Raw genomic sequence first — 13,193 nt, forward strand, 5'->3', positions numbered from 1 at the left:
GCCAGCTTCAGAGCACCAGGGCCTAAGCACTTCTGGCATCATGAAAGAGAGGCCTTGGAGGGGGGGGCACTTTGCACCTTACTTTTGGTCCTACTGAGAAATCTGATGTGGTATGTAGAGTGTCCTACTAAGATGGGGAAAACCAGGGTTCAAACCCTTGCATAATAGTTATGCTCACTAGGGCATCACTCAGTTGGTCACTAGAGCCCTTTTCAAATTAATGTTCTCCTCTTGTGCAGCAAGCACATTGAAGGGGACCTTTACCTTTAAAGGTAAAGGACCCCTGGATGGTTAAGTGCAGTCAAAGGCGACTATGGGGTGCAGCGCTCATCTCGCTTCAGGCTGAGGGAGCCAGCGTTTGTCCACAGACAGCTTTCCTGGTCATGTGGCCAGCATGACTTAAACTGCTTCTGGCACATGGAACACCATAACAAGTGCCAGAGGGCACGAAAACGTTGTTTACCTTCCTGCCACAGCAGTACCTATTTATCTACTTGCACTGGTATGCTTTCAAACTGCTAGGTTGGCAGAAGATGGGACAGAGCAACTGGAACTCACTCCATCACGCAGATTCGAACTGCCGATCTTCTGATCGGCAAGGTCGATTTACCTTTACCTCTACCTTTAATCCCACATTGACTGTCATCCATGAGTTCCCCAATATCTATCTGATGGATGTGATATGTGAAAACAGAACCTGCCCTAGGTTCTTCACCCAGATGGGAATCTTTGAATAGTCAGCATTTGTGATAATGTAGAGAGCATTTGTCCCTTTTTCAGATGTTGCTCCAAACATGTTGAGGTGGGTCATTAGATGCTGTTTCACTTCCCTTCCCACATATTCTCTGTACCTGTGCAAGGCATTTGCCTAAAAAGGGCTTATTTCAACCTCAAAAAATGGGACGCAAGGGCAGTAGCACAGCTTAAAGCAGTACGTTGTTTTTAATGACTGGTTCATGGAGCACCACAAGGTATTTTGTGTGGTCCCCCATCCACCCTGTTGCACCTGGTGGGAACTCTGCTCTACTCTGTTGAGAACAGATACCACAGAGATCACCCTCCCATTTACCACGTGTCTCAGATTTAATACAGAGCTGGTGGATGTGTCTATATACGTACACATATTTCAGCTGGAAATCAAACACCGAGGAAGAAGAAGCTCCACAACCTGCAACATGGCAAGACATTTTAATACTAGCCTATATTATTATTAATAATAATAATAATAATTTTTATTTATACCCCGCCCTCCCCAGCTAAGGCCGGGCTCAGAGCGGCTTACAAGCAATAATAAAAACAAGTTGAATGATTACAACTTAAAAACAAAATTAAAATACAACATTAAAATATTAAAATGTAGCCTCATCGCAGGAGGAGAAGGAAAGGAAAAAAGAAAGAGAGGGAGGGAATCAAATTGGCTCCAAGCCAAAGGCCAGGTGGAAGAACTCTGTCTTACAGGCCCTGCGGAAAGAAATCAGATCCTGCAGGGCCGTGGTCTCATGAGGCAGAGCGTTCCACCAGGCCGGAGCCAGAGTTGAAAAGGCCCTGGCTCTGGTTGAAGCCAATCTAACTTCCTTTGGGCCCGGGACCACTAGGGTGTTGCTATTTATGGACCTTGAGGTCCATAAATTTATGGACCTTGAGGCTCTCTGTGGGGCATACCGGGAGAGGTGGTCCCGTAGGTACGAGGGTCCTAGGCCGTGAAGGGCTTTAAAGGTCAAAAGCAGCACCTTAAATCTGACCCTACCAGTAGCCAGTGCAGTTTGAAAAGCACTGGGTGAATATGCTCCCATGGCAGAGACCCCGTGAGGAGCCTCGCTGCAGCATTCTGCACCCTCTGGAGTTTCAAGGGTCAGCTTCAAGGGCAGCCCCGCGTAGAGCAAATTACAGTAGTCAAGCCTGGAGATGACCGTCGCATGGATCACTGTGGCCAGGTCAGGACGGGAAAGGTAAGGGACTAACTGCTTGATGCGCCGAAGGTGGAAAAATGTCACCTTGGCTGTTGCTGTAACTTGCGCCTCCATGGAAAGGGAGGCGTCAAGGATCACACCCAAACTCTTAACGGAAGGCAATGGCACTAATTGGGCCCCCGCAAGAGAAGGGAGTTGGTCCCTCATCCTCATGCCATCCCGACCCAGCCATAGGACCTTCGAAGGATTTAGTTTCAATCAGCTCCCATGAAACCATCCAGCCACAGCTTCCAAGCATCTGGTCAGTGTGTTCGGGGCCGAGTCGGTGTGGCCATCCATCAGCAGATAGAGCTGAGTGTCATCAGCATATTGGTAACAGCCCAGCCCAAAGCTCCGGAAAATTTGGGCAAGGGGGCGCATAAAGATGTTAAAAAGCATTGGGGAGAGAATTGCGCCCTGCGGCAGTCCACACACCAAGGAATGGCGCGACGACATTTCCCTCCCTAGTGCCACCCTCTGTCCCCGACCAGAGATAAAAGAGCACAGCCAGTTACAGGCTATGCCCTGTATCCCCACGTCTGTGAGGCGGTGGTCCAGAAGATCATGATCGACCATGTCAAAGGCTGCTGACAAATCTAAAAGGATCAGCAGTCCTAACCCGCCTCGATCCAGTTGTCTACGGAGATCATCTGTTAGGGCAACCAGAGCCGTCTCGGTCCCAAAACCAGGATGGAAACTGGACTGAAATGGATTTAAAGCCGATGTTTCCTCCAGAAACCTACCATGCGGTTCAGCAACCGCTCTCTCAATTACCTTACCCAGATATGGAAGATTTGAAACTGGGTGGTAATTGGATAGGTCTAAGGGATCTAATGAAGTTTTCTTTAAGAGTGGATACACTACTGCTTCCTTCAGTTCCCCTGGGAATGTCCCCGTGTCAAGGGACAAATTGATAATTTCAACCAGGGGGGTCCGCGCAACATCTGGACACTCCCTAATCAGCCAAGATGGGCACGGATCAAGGAGGCAGGTGGTAGGCCAACCAACTTGGAGGAATCTATCCACATCAGCAGGGAGTATCCGATCGAAATGGTCCAACACTGCACCTGAAGTCAGTCGAGGGGCCTCCAGTGTCATGTTAGTGTCATGTGTTCTTAAATGAGTTCTTATTAATTGGATATTTCACATATAGTGCATTTTATTTTAGGTAAAACGAGGCAGGAAATTGTAATTTGTTCTTTTCCTGTTCCTCCAAATGAAAATGCCACATAACATTTTTTCATTTGCCTCTTGTATCTAATTGTTGTCTCTTGTACTTCTAAAGTTGAAAGTTTGTCTTAGTCAGAAGGGGTGTTACTTGTTTTCCTTGGGAAAATATAGCAGACAATTGACACTAAAATGCGTTAATCTTAAGACTTTGTCAATACCAACTCCTTCTACGACAGAACATGCATTTTGGCTCTGTGGGAGTGCATAATAATTTTATCCAGGAAGAAATTCAATTACAATTTTTGATGATACTGTAAGAAGTAATAATTTTATAGAGTTTAAGTATCCATATCAGCACTCTCCAGGCAGTTTACTTTGCATTGTGCCTGACCGTATCATATTAAATATGTCATCAGGGCTCAGTGATTAGTAACCCCTCTGCTAAAGTTTTACTGTCTTTTTTTGTTTTTCCTATTTATAATTTCTTAATTTATTAACAATGAAAAATGAAAGAATGTAATTAATGAATGTGATTTTTTTTTTTTTTTTTTTTTGCTGTCATAACTGGTGCTGGCAGAAACATGTATTTTAGTGTGGAGCAAATAAAATAAAAACCTAGTCATCGAAAAGTATTGGAAGGTTTAGAGGAGGCTTCCTCAACCTCGGCCCTCCAGATGTTTTTGGTCTACAACTCCCGTGATCCTTAGCAAGCAGGATCAGTGGACAGGGTTGCTGGGAATTGTAGTCTCAAAACATCTGGAGGGCCGAGGTTGAGGAAGCCTGGTTTAGACCTTTTGTGGATTGGAGTCATTTATTATAAATCTGAAGTTTGATTTGTGAGCATGCCTGTGAGCATGTCCTTCACATGTATGATGGCCTGAACTACCATAGTATAGGACTATGAGATTGTGGGCAGGAAGCTGAAGGGTTTTGGGGCACAAGTGGGTTTCTTCATCACTCCTTCCTGCTGAAGGTTGTGAACCAGGAAGAGAGAGGAGAATACTGGAAGTAAATCACTGGCCGCACAGGTGTTGTTGTCATGAAAGGTTTGGCTTCATAGAGTTGTAGAGTTGAAAGGGACCACGAGGGTCATTTAGTCCACCCCCTGAAATGCAGGCACCCTTTTGTTCAATGTGGGTCTTGAACCCTTGACCTTGAGATTAAGTGTCTCATGCCTTACTCATAAGGTTTCCACTTCCTTGAGGAAGGATGTCTGGTAAGAGATGGTGTGGCAGACAGCAGAGCCAGACCAGTATCCAGTGATGCAGTCCCTCAGAAATTCCACCAGAGTGCTAGAGCCTCTCTCTGATTAAGCTACCAAGACAGCCAGAGCGGGGGGCAGGGTAGAGAATAAAACGAGCAGTTTCTGAGGGAGTTTCTTAAGTTAGGGATAGAGAAGGAAAGAGCTGGAGTTTGACAGGGACAGAGATAGGACTTGGTTTGAAATGTAAGGTAGGGATTAGGATAGGATTTGACTGAGGGGGAAATGGTTCTGATTTGAGTTTAACATCCACACTGAGGAGACTATCTATAGCACTATATGTAAAGGAAATTTATAGTTGTGAAGAGATCCATGGCCTGCGGCATGGAAGGCTGATTCAGAGTATATGAGTAAAAATTGTAGGGGAGGGAAACAACAGTGACCTTACTGTGTGTTTCTGCTATAGACTTCCAAGCCAGACTGAAAACTTGGGTGATGCCTTCTTAGAGGAGATTACGAAACATTAAAAAAGAGGGATTTGGTATTGACCGAGGCTCTGAGATTACATCCACAAGCTCCTTCAGTAATCTATACAGCATTTATTCATTAATAGTGTATTTGGTTGCCTTTTGATATGATGAAAATTCACATACTTACCTGCTTATGAAATAACTGAGGTTAAAATATTTTCATATTACTACTGTGGTATAATCAACAGGACTGTGATTATTGATTGCAGTAGTTTTCCTTGATAATATATTTGTGTATGTGTGTAATGAACAGTTCAAATGAATGCTGATACCATAAGTGAAAATTATTGTCATCATGCAGAATGTAAAACCTCCTTCAACAAATGGCTTTTTAATAATGTAACTATGATAGAACTCTGTTGGAAATTGTTTATATTTTATCTGTATTTTATCTTCCCATTTAAAACTAGTACTCTGAAGAAACCCTACAGACTGAAATATATGTTTTACATCATTGGTTTATGTAGTCCCAAATGGTCCCTCCTGTCTAGTGACAGATCTTCAAAGCCTTAGGCAGAGGTCTTTTCTAGTTCTGCTGCCTGATACTGGTTTTTAACTGGGGGAAATTATTTCTGCAATTCACGTGCGTTTCTTTGGCTGTTTTCATGAAGCTGTAAGCCAGAGCTTTCCAAACTGTGTGTCGTGACTCGTTAGTGTGTCAGCTGCAGTGTGTAGGTGTGTTGCGGGAATGTTCCCCACACTCCTCCCAAGGAGTTAGCTTAATCTCTAGTTTGCTAGTAAAACTAAATTACTGTGTCACGAAATGATGCATGTCTAAAAAGTGTGTCACCGATATTAAAAGTTTGGAAAGCTCTGCTGTAAGCCATAAACCATAGCTTACCATAGCTTTTCATTCACGGCAAGAGGAAGAGAAGGAAGAGAAAGAGCCGCCACTGGAGCTGAGCCGCACTCAGCTCCATGCTTTGCCTCCATGTTTTTTGGGCATGGGGGAGGGCAAAAGGACTCAGCCCCCAGGAGCTGGTGCCCTTGGTCCCAGGTAAGCCCCTGGGCTTAATGATTTCATCCATGATAAATTAAGTCTCTGCCTGACACTGTGTTGCAACATCTAACGTCCTGTGATACTATTATCTGTGGAAAGTGAAATTATGAAGAATTATATGTATTCCGTACTTGAATTAACAATAATTTCCAGAGGTTTTTTCTATAGGGCACATGAGTTGGGAGACAGGAGAAAAGACTTAAAGCCCCATCCACTCGCTTTCCCTCTCCCTCCTGCCCCCATCCATTCTTCTTTTCTGTTTTGTCATTCAGACTGCAAAACTGAGAACAGGTATTATTTTATTGTCACTCTGTGTAAAAAATAAACTGGGAGTCTTTTTTTTACTGAAGAGTGGGAAATAATGCTTCAATTAAGTAAATAATCAAGCCACTTTCATTAGGAAAAAGTTGAGGTGCAGAAGCCGATGCAGTATTTAATAATCCCCCCAAAATTGCTGTGCACAAAATTTGATGCTAAGAAGGTACACAAGGAAATATGGTGGCAATGCAGGAAAAGGAACAGATTAGGATTAGAATATTTGGTTGTGGTGCAACCAAGGAAGTAAATTATTCCATGACTATCACCTTTAAGTGGAAATATGCTCATGTAAGCAACTTGTGCAGTACTTTTTTGCAAAGTAATTGAAAACAGAATTACTGAAAGTTCTGCATATATACTACAAAACACTGAACCAGGTTGACTCTAGGGATATCATTAGCTGGTGCAGTTTTATTTTTGTTTTTTTAAATGTTAAATATGTATTGAAAGTAGTTTTTTTTTATATAAAAAACCCAACAACTAAGGATGTGTTGCAAAGAGAAGACTAGTGTAAGCTATTTTGAACCTTCCAAGAGACCTATATTCAACCATGGTTTGGAAATCTGTGATTGCCAACTGTCTGTTAAATCCAGTCTGCAGCAAGAAGAGTAGAGCACTATTTTTTGAAAATGGCTCTGTGCATGCAGATGAACCTGGGAGCAGAACTTGCCTGTATTGCCATTTGCATCCATGCCTTTTGTTCCTCATCTAGCAAGAAAGCTATATGTAGAAGCCTCTTTTCATGTGTTGGATTGAAATATCTTACAAGCTTCTTGTATCCCATTTTTTTAAAATGTAGTGATCAAAGACAAATGTCAGGTTCAAGATTTCATTGTTCAATGATGTAAGCTGGGACGGGAGGAGATGGCCAGGGTAATGGGGTGTGTGATATCACAGAAAAATCATAATCAGAGGTTTTGAGAAAGTGGGGGCTTCATGCGGTGTTGGCTGGGAGAGACTGCACTGAGAAACAGAGGAACATGACTGGCTGCTGCTTGGTAACCAAGCTTGCTGAAGTTATGAGATGAGCAACAAGAAACACTCTTGGAATGTAATGTTCTGAACTCAAAACCCAGGTTGTAAATATGTGTAAAATAAATCATATTTCTTAAAGACACTAGTCTCCAGTATGTCTCATTCCAAAGGAACAAAAACCCTGGTTAAGTGCCAAGACCCCTGGCATTTTGCTATTGCTTGGCAGAATTAGGGTGGCGTGTAACAATATATTTGTTTTTTCTGAATTATTTTATTTGCTTTAACAATCTTAATTAACCAGCATAAAATACGTTTTGTGTTTTGTCACCAATATTCCCTCTTTCCCTGCCATAATTATAAGACCCTACCCCTGAATTATTTCCCCAAATATCCCTCCAAATTCAGGCAAAAACAAAAGACTAGCCCTCATATTATTCCTAGGTAAGTGTGCAAAGGATTGTAGCCTTAATATTATAGCATATAGCTATTAAAATTATTTTCTTACCCAAGTCAAATACTGTATATTGAATTGGGCTTAGGTTCGTATATAATACATTCATGTTTCCAGTCTATCCAGCTCTTAATCTGGAGTTAAGATATTAGGCAGGACAAGTTTATTTGTTTGATAAAATGTATACACCACTTGATTGTAAAAAAAACCCCTCTCAAAATGGTTAGACTTGATGGATTGGTAACATAATTTGCTTACATAATGTAGGCCTTAGAAAATGATGTATATTATCAATAACAGGTTGACTTCAGCTATTCTGTTTTCATTTAACCAACTAGACAGAACACCTTTGTCTAAAGCAGCCTCAGTAAAAAATGACCATGTTTCCCCCCCCACTTTCTTTCTCTTTTCAGATCGCATTTTCACAACACAATACCATCATGGACCTGGTACAGTTTTTTGTTACCTTCTTCAGGTAAATTTTCCACTCTCAACAATTGATATATGCGAAGTTATGTGATGTTCAAACTTGGATATTTTACCCCTTTTGTATAATTCTTAAAAACATCATAGACCACACAGTCTGCATTATGCAGGTACTGAAGTACCACAGCTTCCCCCCCCTTTTGGTGATTTGACTTGTCACACTCGCATTCTGACGGCTGTCTTCCCATATTTAAGGTTAAGTATTTTTTCTAACATGTGAAAATGGAATCATAACAAGTATGTATTACATGGCTCGCTTCTTGATTATCTCAGAGTTTTCTTTGCTTGTGCTCTTATTTGGGTTTGATTGCAAGCTTTTTTTTCCCTGAATGGTGAGCCTACTTTCAGGAAAGGAGCTAAAACTAGGGGTGAACCAAAACGGCCACTTCCAATCTCCCACCCTATTTGCAGATAGTAAATTGTGGCTGTTTCCAGTTTCATTTTGGGGAGCCAAACCACTTGAGGGAGGGAGCTTACAGTTGTGGCTGAGAGCTGCTTGGTTTGTCTTTCTCTTCTTCTCTTAATAGCTATTAATAGCTTAATAGCTGACTTTGCTGGCAGCTTTTGCAGCAGAGTAGCAAGAGGACTTGAATGGCTGTTACTCCCTTTCTTCCTCTGCCCCCTCTGCAATTGTAACCTCCTTCCATTCCCCCCAATCATTTCTCCCTTTTTTCTGTTTTGATGAACCAATGAGTAGTTATAAACCATTACTATGATTGGTGCTAACATATTTTAACCATGATGAAGTCATGTGGGGGGAATTAGTATGAGAGAGCAGGAAAGCATCTAGTGCAGCAGCTTACTCTAGACCTCTTAACCATAGATTGTTATCTGCACCAGTCCAATGAGCCCTTTTAATCTGCTTTGGTTCTGTTATTTATACACACACACACACACACACACACACACCAAAATATGTGTGAGTAAATCTTATTTCACAGTTCATTTTGGGAACAAAGAAGGGATTTCAGATAATGGATAATAATCAACTAAGACACACTTAAATTACTTTATTGATTTAAATGGGTCCATTCTGAGTATGTGCAATATTGGATGTCACCATTTAGCTTCAAAGACTGCATGACAAGTATAAACCCTTGGCTATTAAGTTTTCACTAATAACTTTTTATTTTGCATATCATGTATTTTCAAATAGAGTGAAAATACTACAATAACTCCAAAATGCATTTCAACTTGGTTTAAAGGTTCATTTATGTTTTAGATTTTACATTACGAACAATTACACATGTCACTTGTCCAGAGTAAGTGGAATTTATAGCCTCAGTTGTGCAAATGTCCTTGACATTTTATTCCACATGGAAAGCCCTTTCATTAAACACTCCATCCCCCTTTGACTCACTGCTCTCCTATCCCAATCAGTGAAATGGTGGAGCAAAAAAGGGGGTTCTGTAATTCTTTTTAGCTTGATTCTTGGCAATGGCTTAACAGATTTACATTCTACCATTTGTGAGTCTCTGGGACAGATATTTATTATTAATGCATCTGTGAGTCTGATGGAAATAAGTGTTTTGACAGTTAATAAGTTGGCTTAATGTAACTAATAAAGCTGTTTCCTTAAAACAAAACAGAAACACTTGTATATATTAGCTTTCTCATACATTTTTTGTGAGAGTGGAGGCTTGATACACAGAGCCTGAAATCCTGTTTATTGCCGTCCATTTTCTCATAGCAGTCTTACTTGGGAATGAGCAATTAACATTTCTTTGCTTGGAATGCCAAGATAGCTTGCCTCCCTCAGGTATCCCCTGGAGCTCCTTTAGAGGTGCATTTTCTCTGCAGCTGTGTAGGAATGGTTCCCTACCAGCATCTTTTGTATACTGTGTTCTTTTTTGACTTGCAACAGGGATCTTATATTGGCTTGTGTATATTTTCTTTGTTCTTCCTTACAGCTTTGAGGAAATAATGTTTAAATAAGTTATAGAATTTGAAGCTGCTTCTTCCTTTTGCTTAGGACAGGCCCAAGGCTGCCCAGTGTGAATTATGAGATTGTGCCCACCCCGCTTTATTCCATGTACAGAATCAAACTAGACTAGCAGTTAAATGTTACTTCAACTCTGCTAATACACTGCTTAGGGGACACGGGGCAGGCTATGGTGTGCGCACACAGCTCTGTCTTTCAACACGTCTCCTGCTCCTCACATCCCAGCAACTATTGCCTGAGGCAGCCACCTCACTCTGCCTAATGGTTGGGCCAGCCCTGTACAGACTCTTCAGTGTAGTTATTTGTTGCTTTTAATGTAATGCACCTATCTCCCATACTGATCTTCTTGGACCTGGGTGGCATTAGCACTGTCTAGGGATCCAAGACAGGAACTTTACTTTCTTTATAGAAATGCTTTGAATTATATTGGTCCAAGTGCTTGCTTGACTTGTGTGCTGCCTGTAGCCTTATAGTGGCTTCACTACTGTTCCCTTTCCCCATGGAGGTGGAAACATCTAGGGGTCCTGGTCTGAGCCAGATGCTTTAAAACACTGGCTGAATTTGCCACATGGCTAAATTTACCACTTTTTCCCTTCCTGTGTTATTACTTTTGTCATTTTATTTCATTTCATGGTGTGTGCATTTTCTAATTAGCTAAATAATTAATTGTAGATTTCTAATTAATTAATTGTAGATGAATTACAAAATTAATTGTGGAATGATAAATACTTAATCCTAGATTGCCTACCTGATTAACCTGGGTTTGCTAATAGATTAACTCCCCCTTTGACCCCAGCCTTTATTTCTTATCTCCACAATCAGATGCAGCATTTAAATGACCTTTCCTTGCCTCCATTAATGTCAGTGGTTAGCCCCTAAGAAACTGCAACCACAGGCTATAGTCCAGATCAGAGTAGAAGCAGTGGCAAGATATTTTAATGGCTCCTTTCCCCCTGCCAATTCTCCAACTGCCAAATTAGGTTCCCGTGAATCATGCCACTCCAGACTCTATTATTAGACACAGGGGACAACATCTGGTAGCCATTTGAGTGTGGCAGCCTAAAACATACAACACCTAGTTGTCATTTTGAGTGTATTGTTTACTTCTAGTTGCCATTTCTAAAAGAGAGGATTAATTAAATAAATTGAATTTTATTCAAAAAAATTAAAATGAAACAAAATAAATAAATTAGAACAAATAAAATAATATTGTTGCAGAACCCATAATCATAACATTTAAAGGGTCTGATTTGATGAGAAAGGCTAAAAACACTATTAAGTTGGAGTTACTACGAGCAAGTGACTACAGCCACAAATATGAAGAAAAGCCGCGGAAGGGCCATGGAAGTGACCTGAGGGCCTCGGACATAAGGTCACCGGGTTAGATTGAGGAATAAGGACTGACATATCCCGGAACCAGGAGGAAGGGACGTTGGATAAAGATTGGACTTGTTTATATGCTTTTTCTCTTTTCTCTTTTTTTAACTAATAGAATGTTTTATAAAGTTGATGAATGATAGAATGATAGAAAAATGAATGATAGAAAAATGTTGGAGAAATTACCTGGCTTTAGTAAAGATGTATAAAGAATTATGAAAGAACATTATGAACATAAGAAGCTGGTAAAGTTAAGACTTAAATTTTAAATTTTAAGGTTTATTTTATTATAGAAAGATAGGATTAGAAAGGATTTGCAGGGATAATTAACAACTAGAATACAAAGGAAGGGAGGAGGAGAAGGTCTAAGAAAGAAGGTAATGACAGTTAAGGATCTGAAAATAATGAAATTGTTCTGTTTTTTCTTCTTTATTATTATTTTTCTTTTGTATCTTCCACTTTCTCATATTTTTATTTTTATTTTTGTATTTCTTTTTTTGTGTAAGCTTTTGTATTTTCTATTTTTTGTTTTGTATTCTTTGTATTTTTTTTGAAATTTCAATAAATATCATTAAAAAAAACAAAACATAATCATAACATTTAATCATAGCAGAGAGTTCAGCCCCTGACACAAACTTTGCCATGGTGATTGCAGCTGCCCAGAGAACTACTGTTAACCCTTAAAGAAGCTTTGCAGGTGGACACCTCCAAGGCATCGCTGTCAACTTTTTCCTTTTCTTGCGAGGAATCCTATTCGGAATAAGGGAATTTCTCTTTAAAAAAGGGAAAAGTTGACAGCTATGCTCCAAGGAGATTCAAGCTTTGATTTCATCTGTAGTTCCAGCCCTGCAGTCTGCACCTCCTCAACAGCCACAGCTGCAATAGAACCATCCATCTGCTGAAGCGCAAATGGTTTCTAGGGCAGAGACCAGAAGGTGCATCAACCTAACAATGGTACAAATCTTATAGGAGACAGACAATACCTCTTCTGGGGCAACAGACCACACCCAGACTATGAGTGATAACGAGGATGAATGGAGCGAAGAGTCTGATGCAGAGAATTGCTCATTGCACTGGCTATTCCAACAGCAGCACGACATGACATTGCTGTGCAAGGTCATGTCGGTGCTAGAATAAATCACCGAGCAGACATTTCTGTACTACCTAGCTCAAGGAGTGCTTTGGTGGCGTGAGAAGTACACATGAAGTGAGAATCCATATCAGCCCACCCCATCTTTAGGAAAAGGTTCAAGGCCAAATGGCTATAAAATTGCAAAGCTGTGACATGCACAAACAATTACTACATCCTGAACCAAGCGATAATGGACAAGCTAAAGTTCCAAGTTATAGATGGCCCCATTGTGGCTCTTCTGCCTAAGACAATGAATCTCAAAGACTTGGATGTGCAACAGAGTGTAAGCTGGGTGTGGAGTTGAGAAGGTTACATTAAACAACAGGCTTGTTCCTTAAAACATCATGTCCTTCATCAACCTTTGCCCTCTCAACTCTCCTATGGCTAGATGACTTCTAGACGACCCTCAGCAGGATCCTGACAGGCTACTAAAATGTATGTTGGAGATCATGAGCATGACTTTTGGGCAAAGCCACACCCCAGCACCTCTGAGTCAAAAATGAAGCATATGACATAAATTATTGAATTCAAATGCTGTTTTTGAAGAAACAAACACAGTGATCACCAGCACCAACCAAATAAACAAATACATTAAAGCATTTAATGTGTTGAGGAACAGTTACTCACGGTTGCATGCAGTTTGTTTTTTAACAGTTCAGACT

General features: G+C 40.8%; 1 protein-coding gene across 3 annotated transcripts in view; it reads left to right on the plus strand.

Annotated features, from left to right (window-relative positions):
• The window catches only part of ATRNL1 (attractin like 1), a 521,011-nt gene that overhangs the window by 265,070 nt on the left and 242,748 nt on the right, over positions 1-13,193 (plus strand). For all 3 annotated transcript variants that reach the window (XM_081005955.1, XM_081005957.1, XM_081005956.1), the window contains exon 25: positions 8,008-8,069. In XM_081005955.1, the coding sequence (XP_080862081.1) occupies positions 8,008-8,069 (62 nt within the window). The remainder of the gene's footprint in view (positions 1-8,007; positions 8,070-13,193) is intronic.

The sequence above is a fragment of the Podarcis pityusensis genome (genome assembly GCF_964106645.2).
Source record: "Podarcis pityusensis genome assembly, chromosome: 5".
Taxonomy (NCBI): Eukaryota; Metazoa; Chordata; class Lepidosauria; order Squamata; family Lacertidae; genus Podarcis; species Podarcis pityusensis.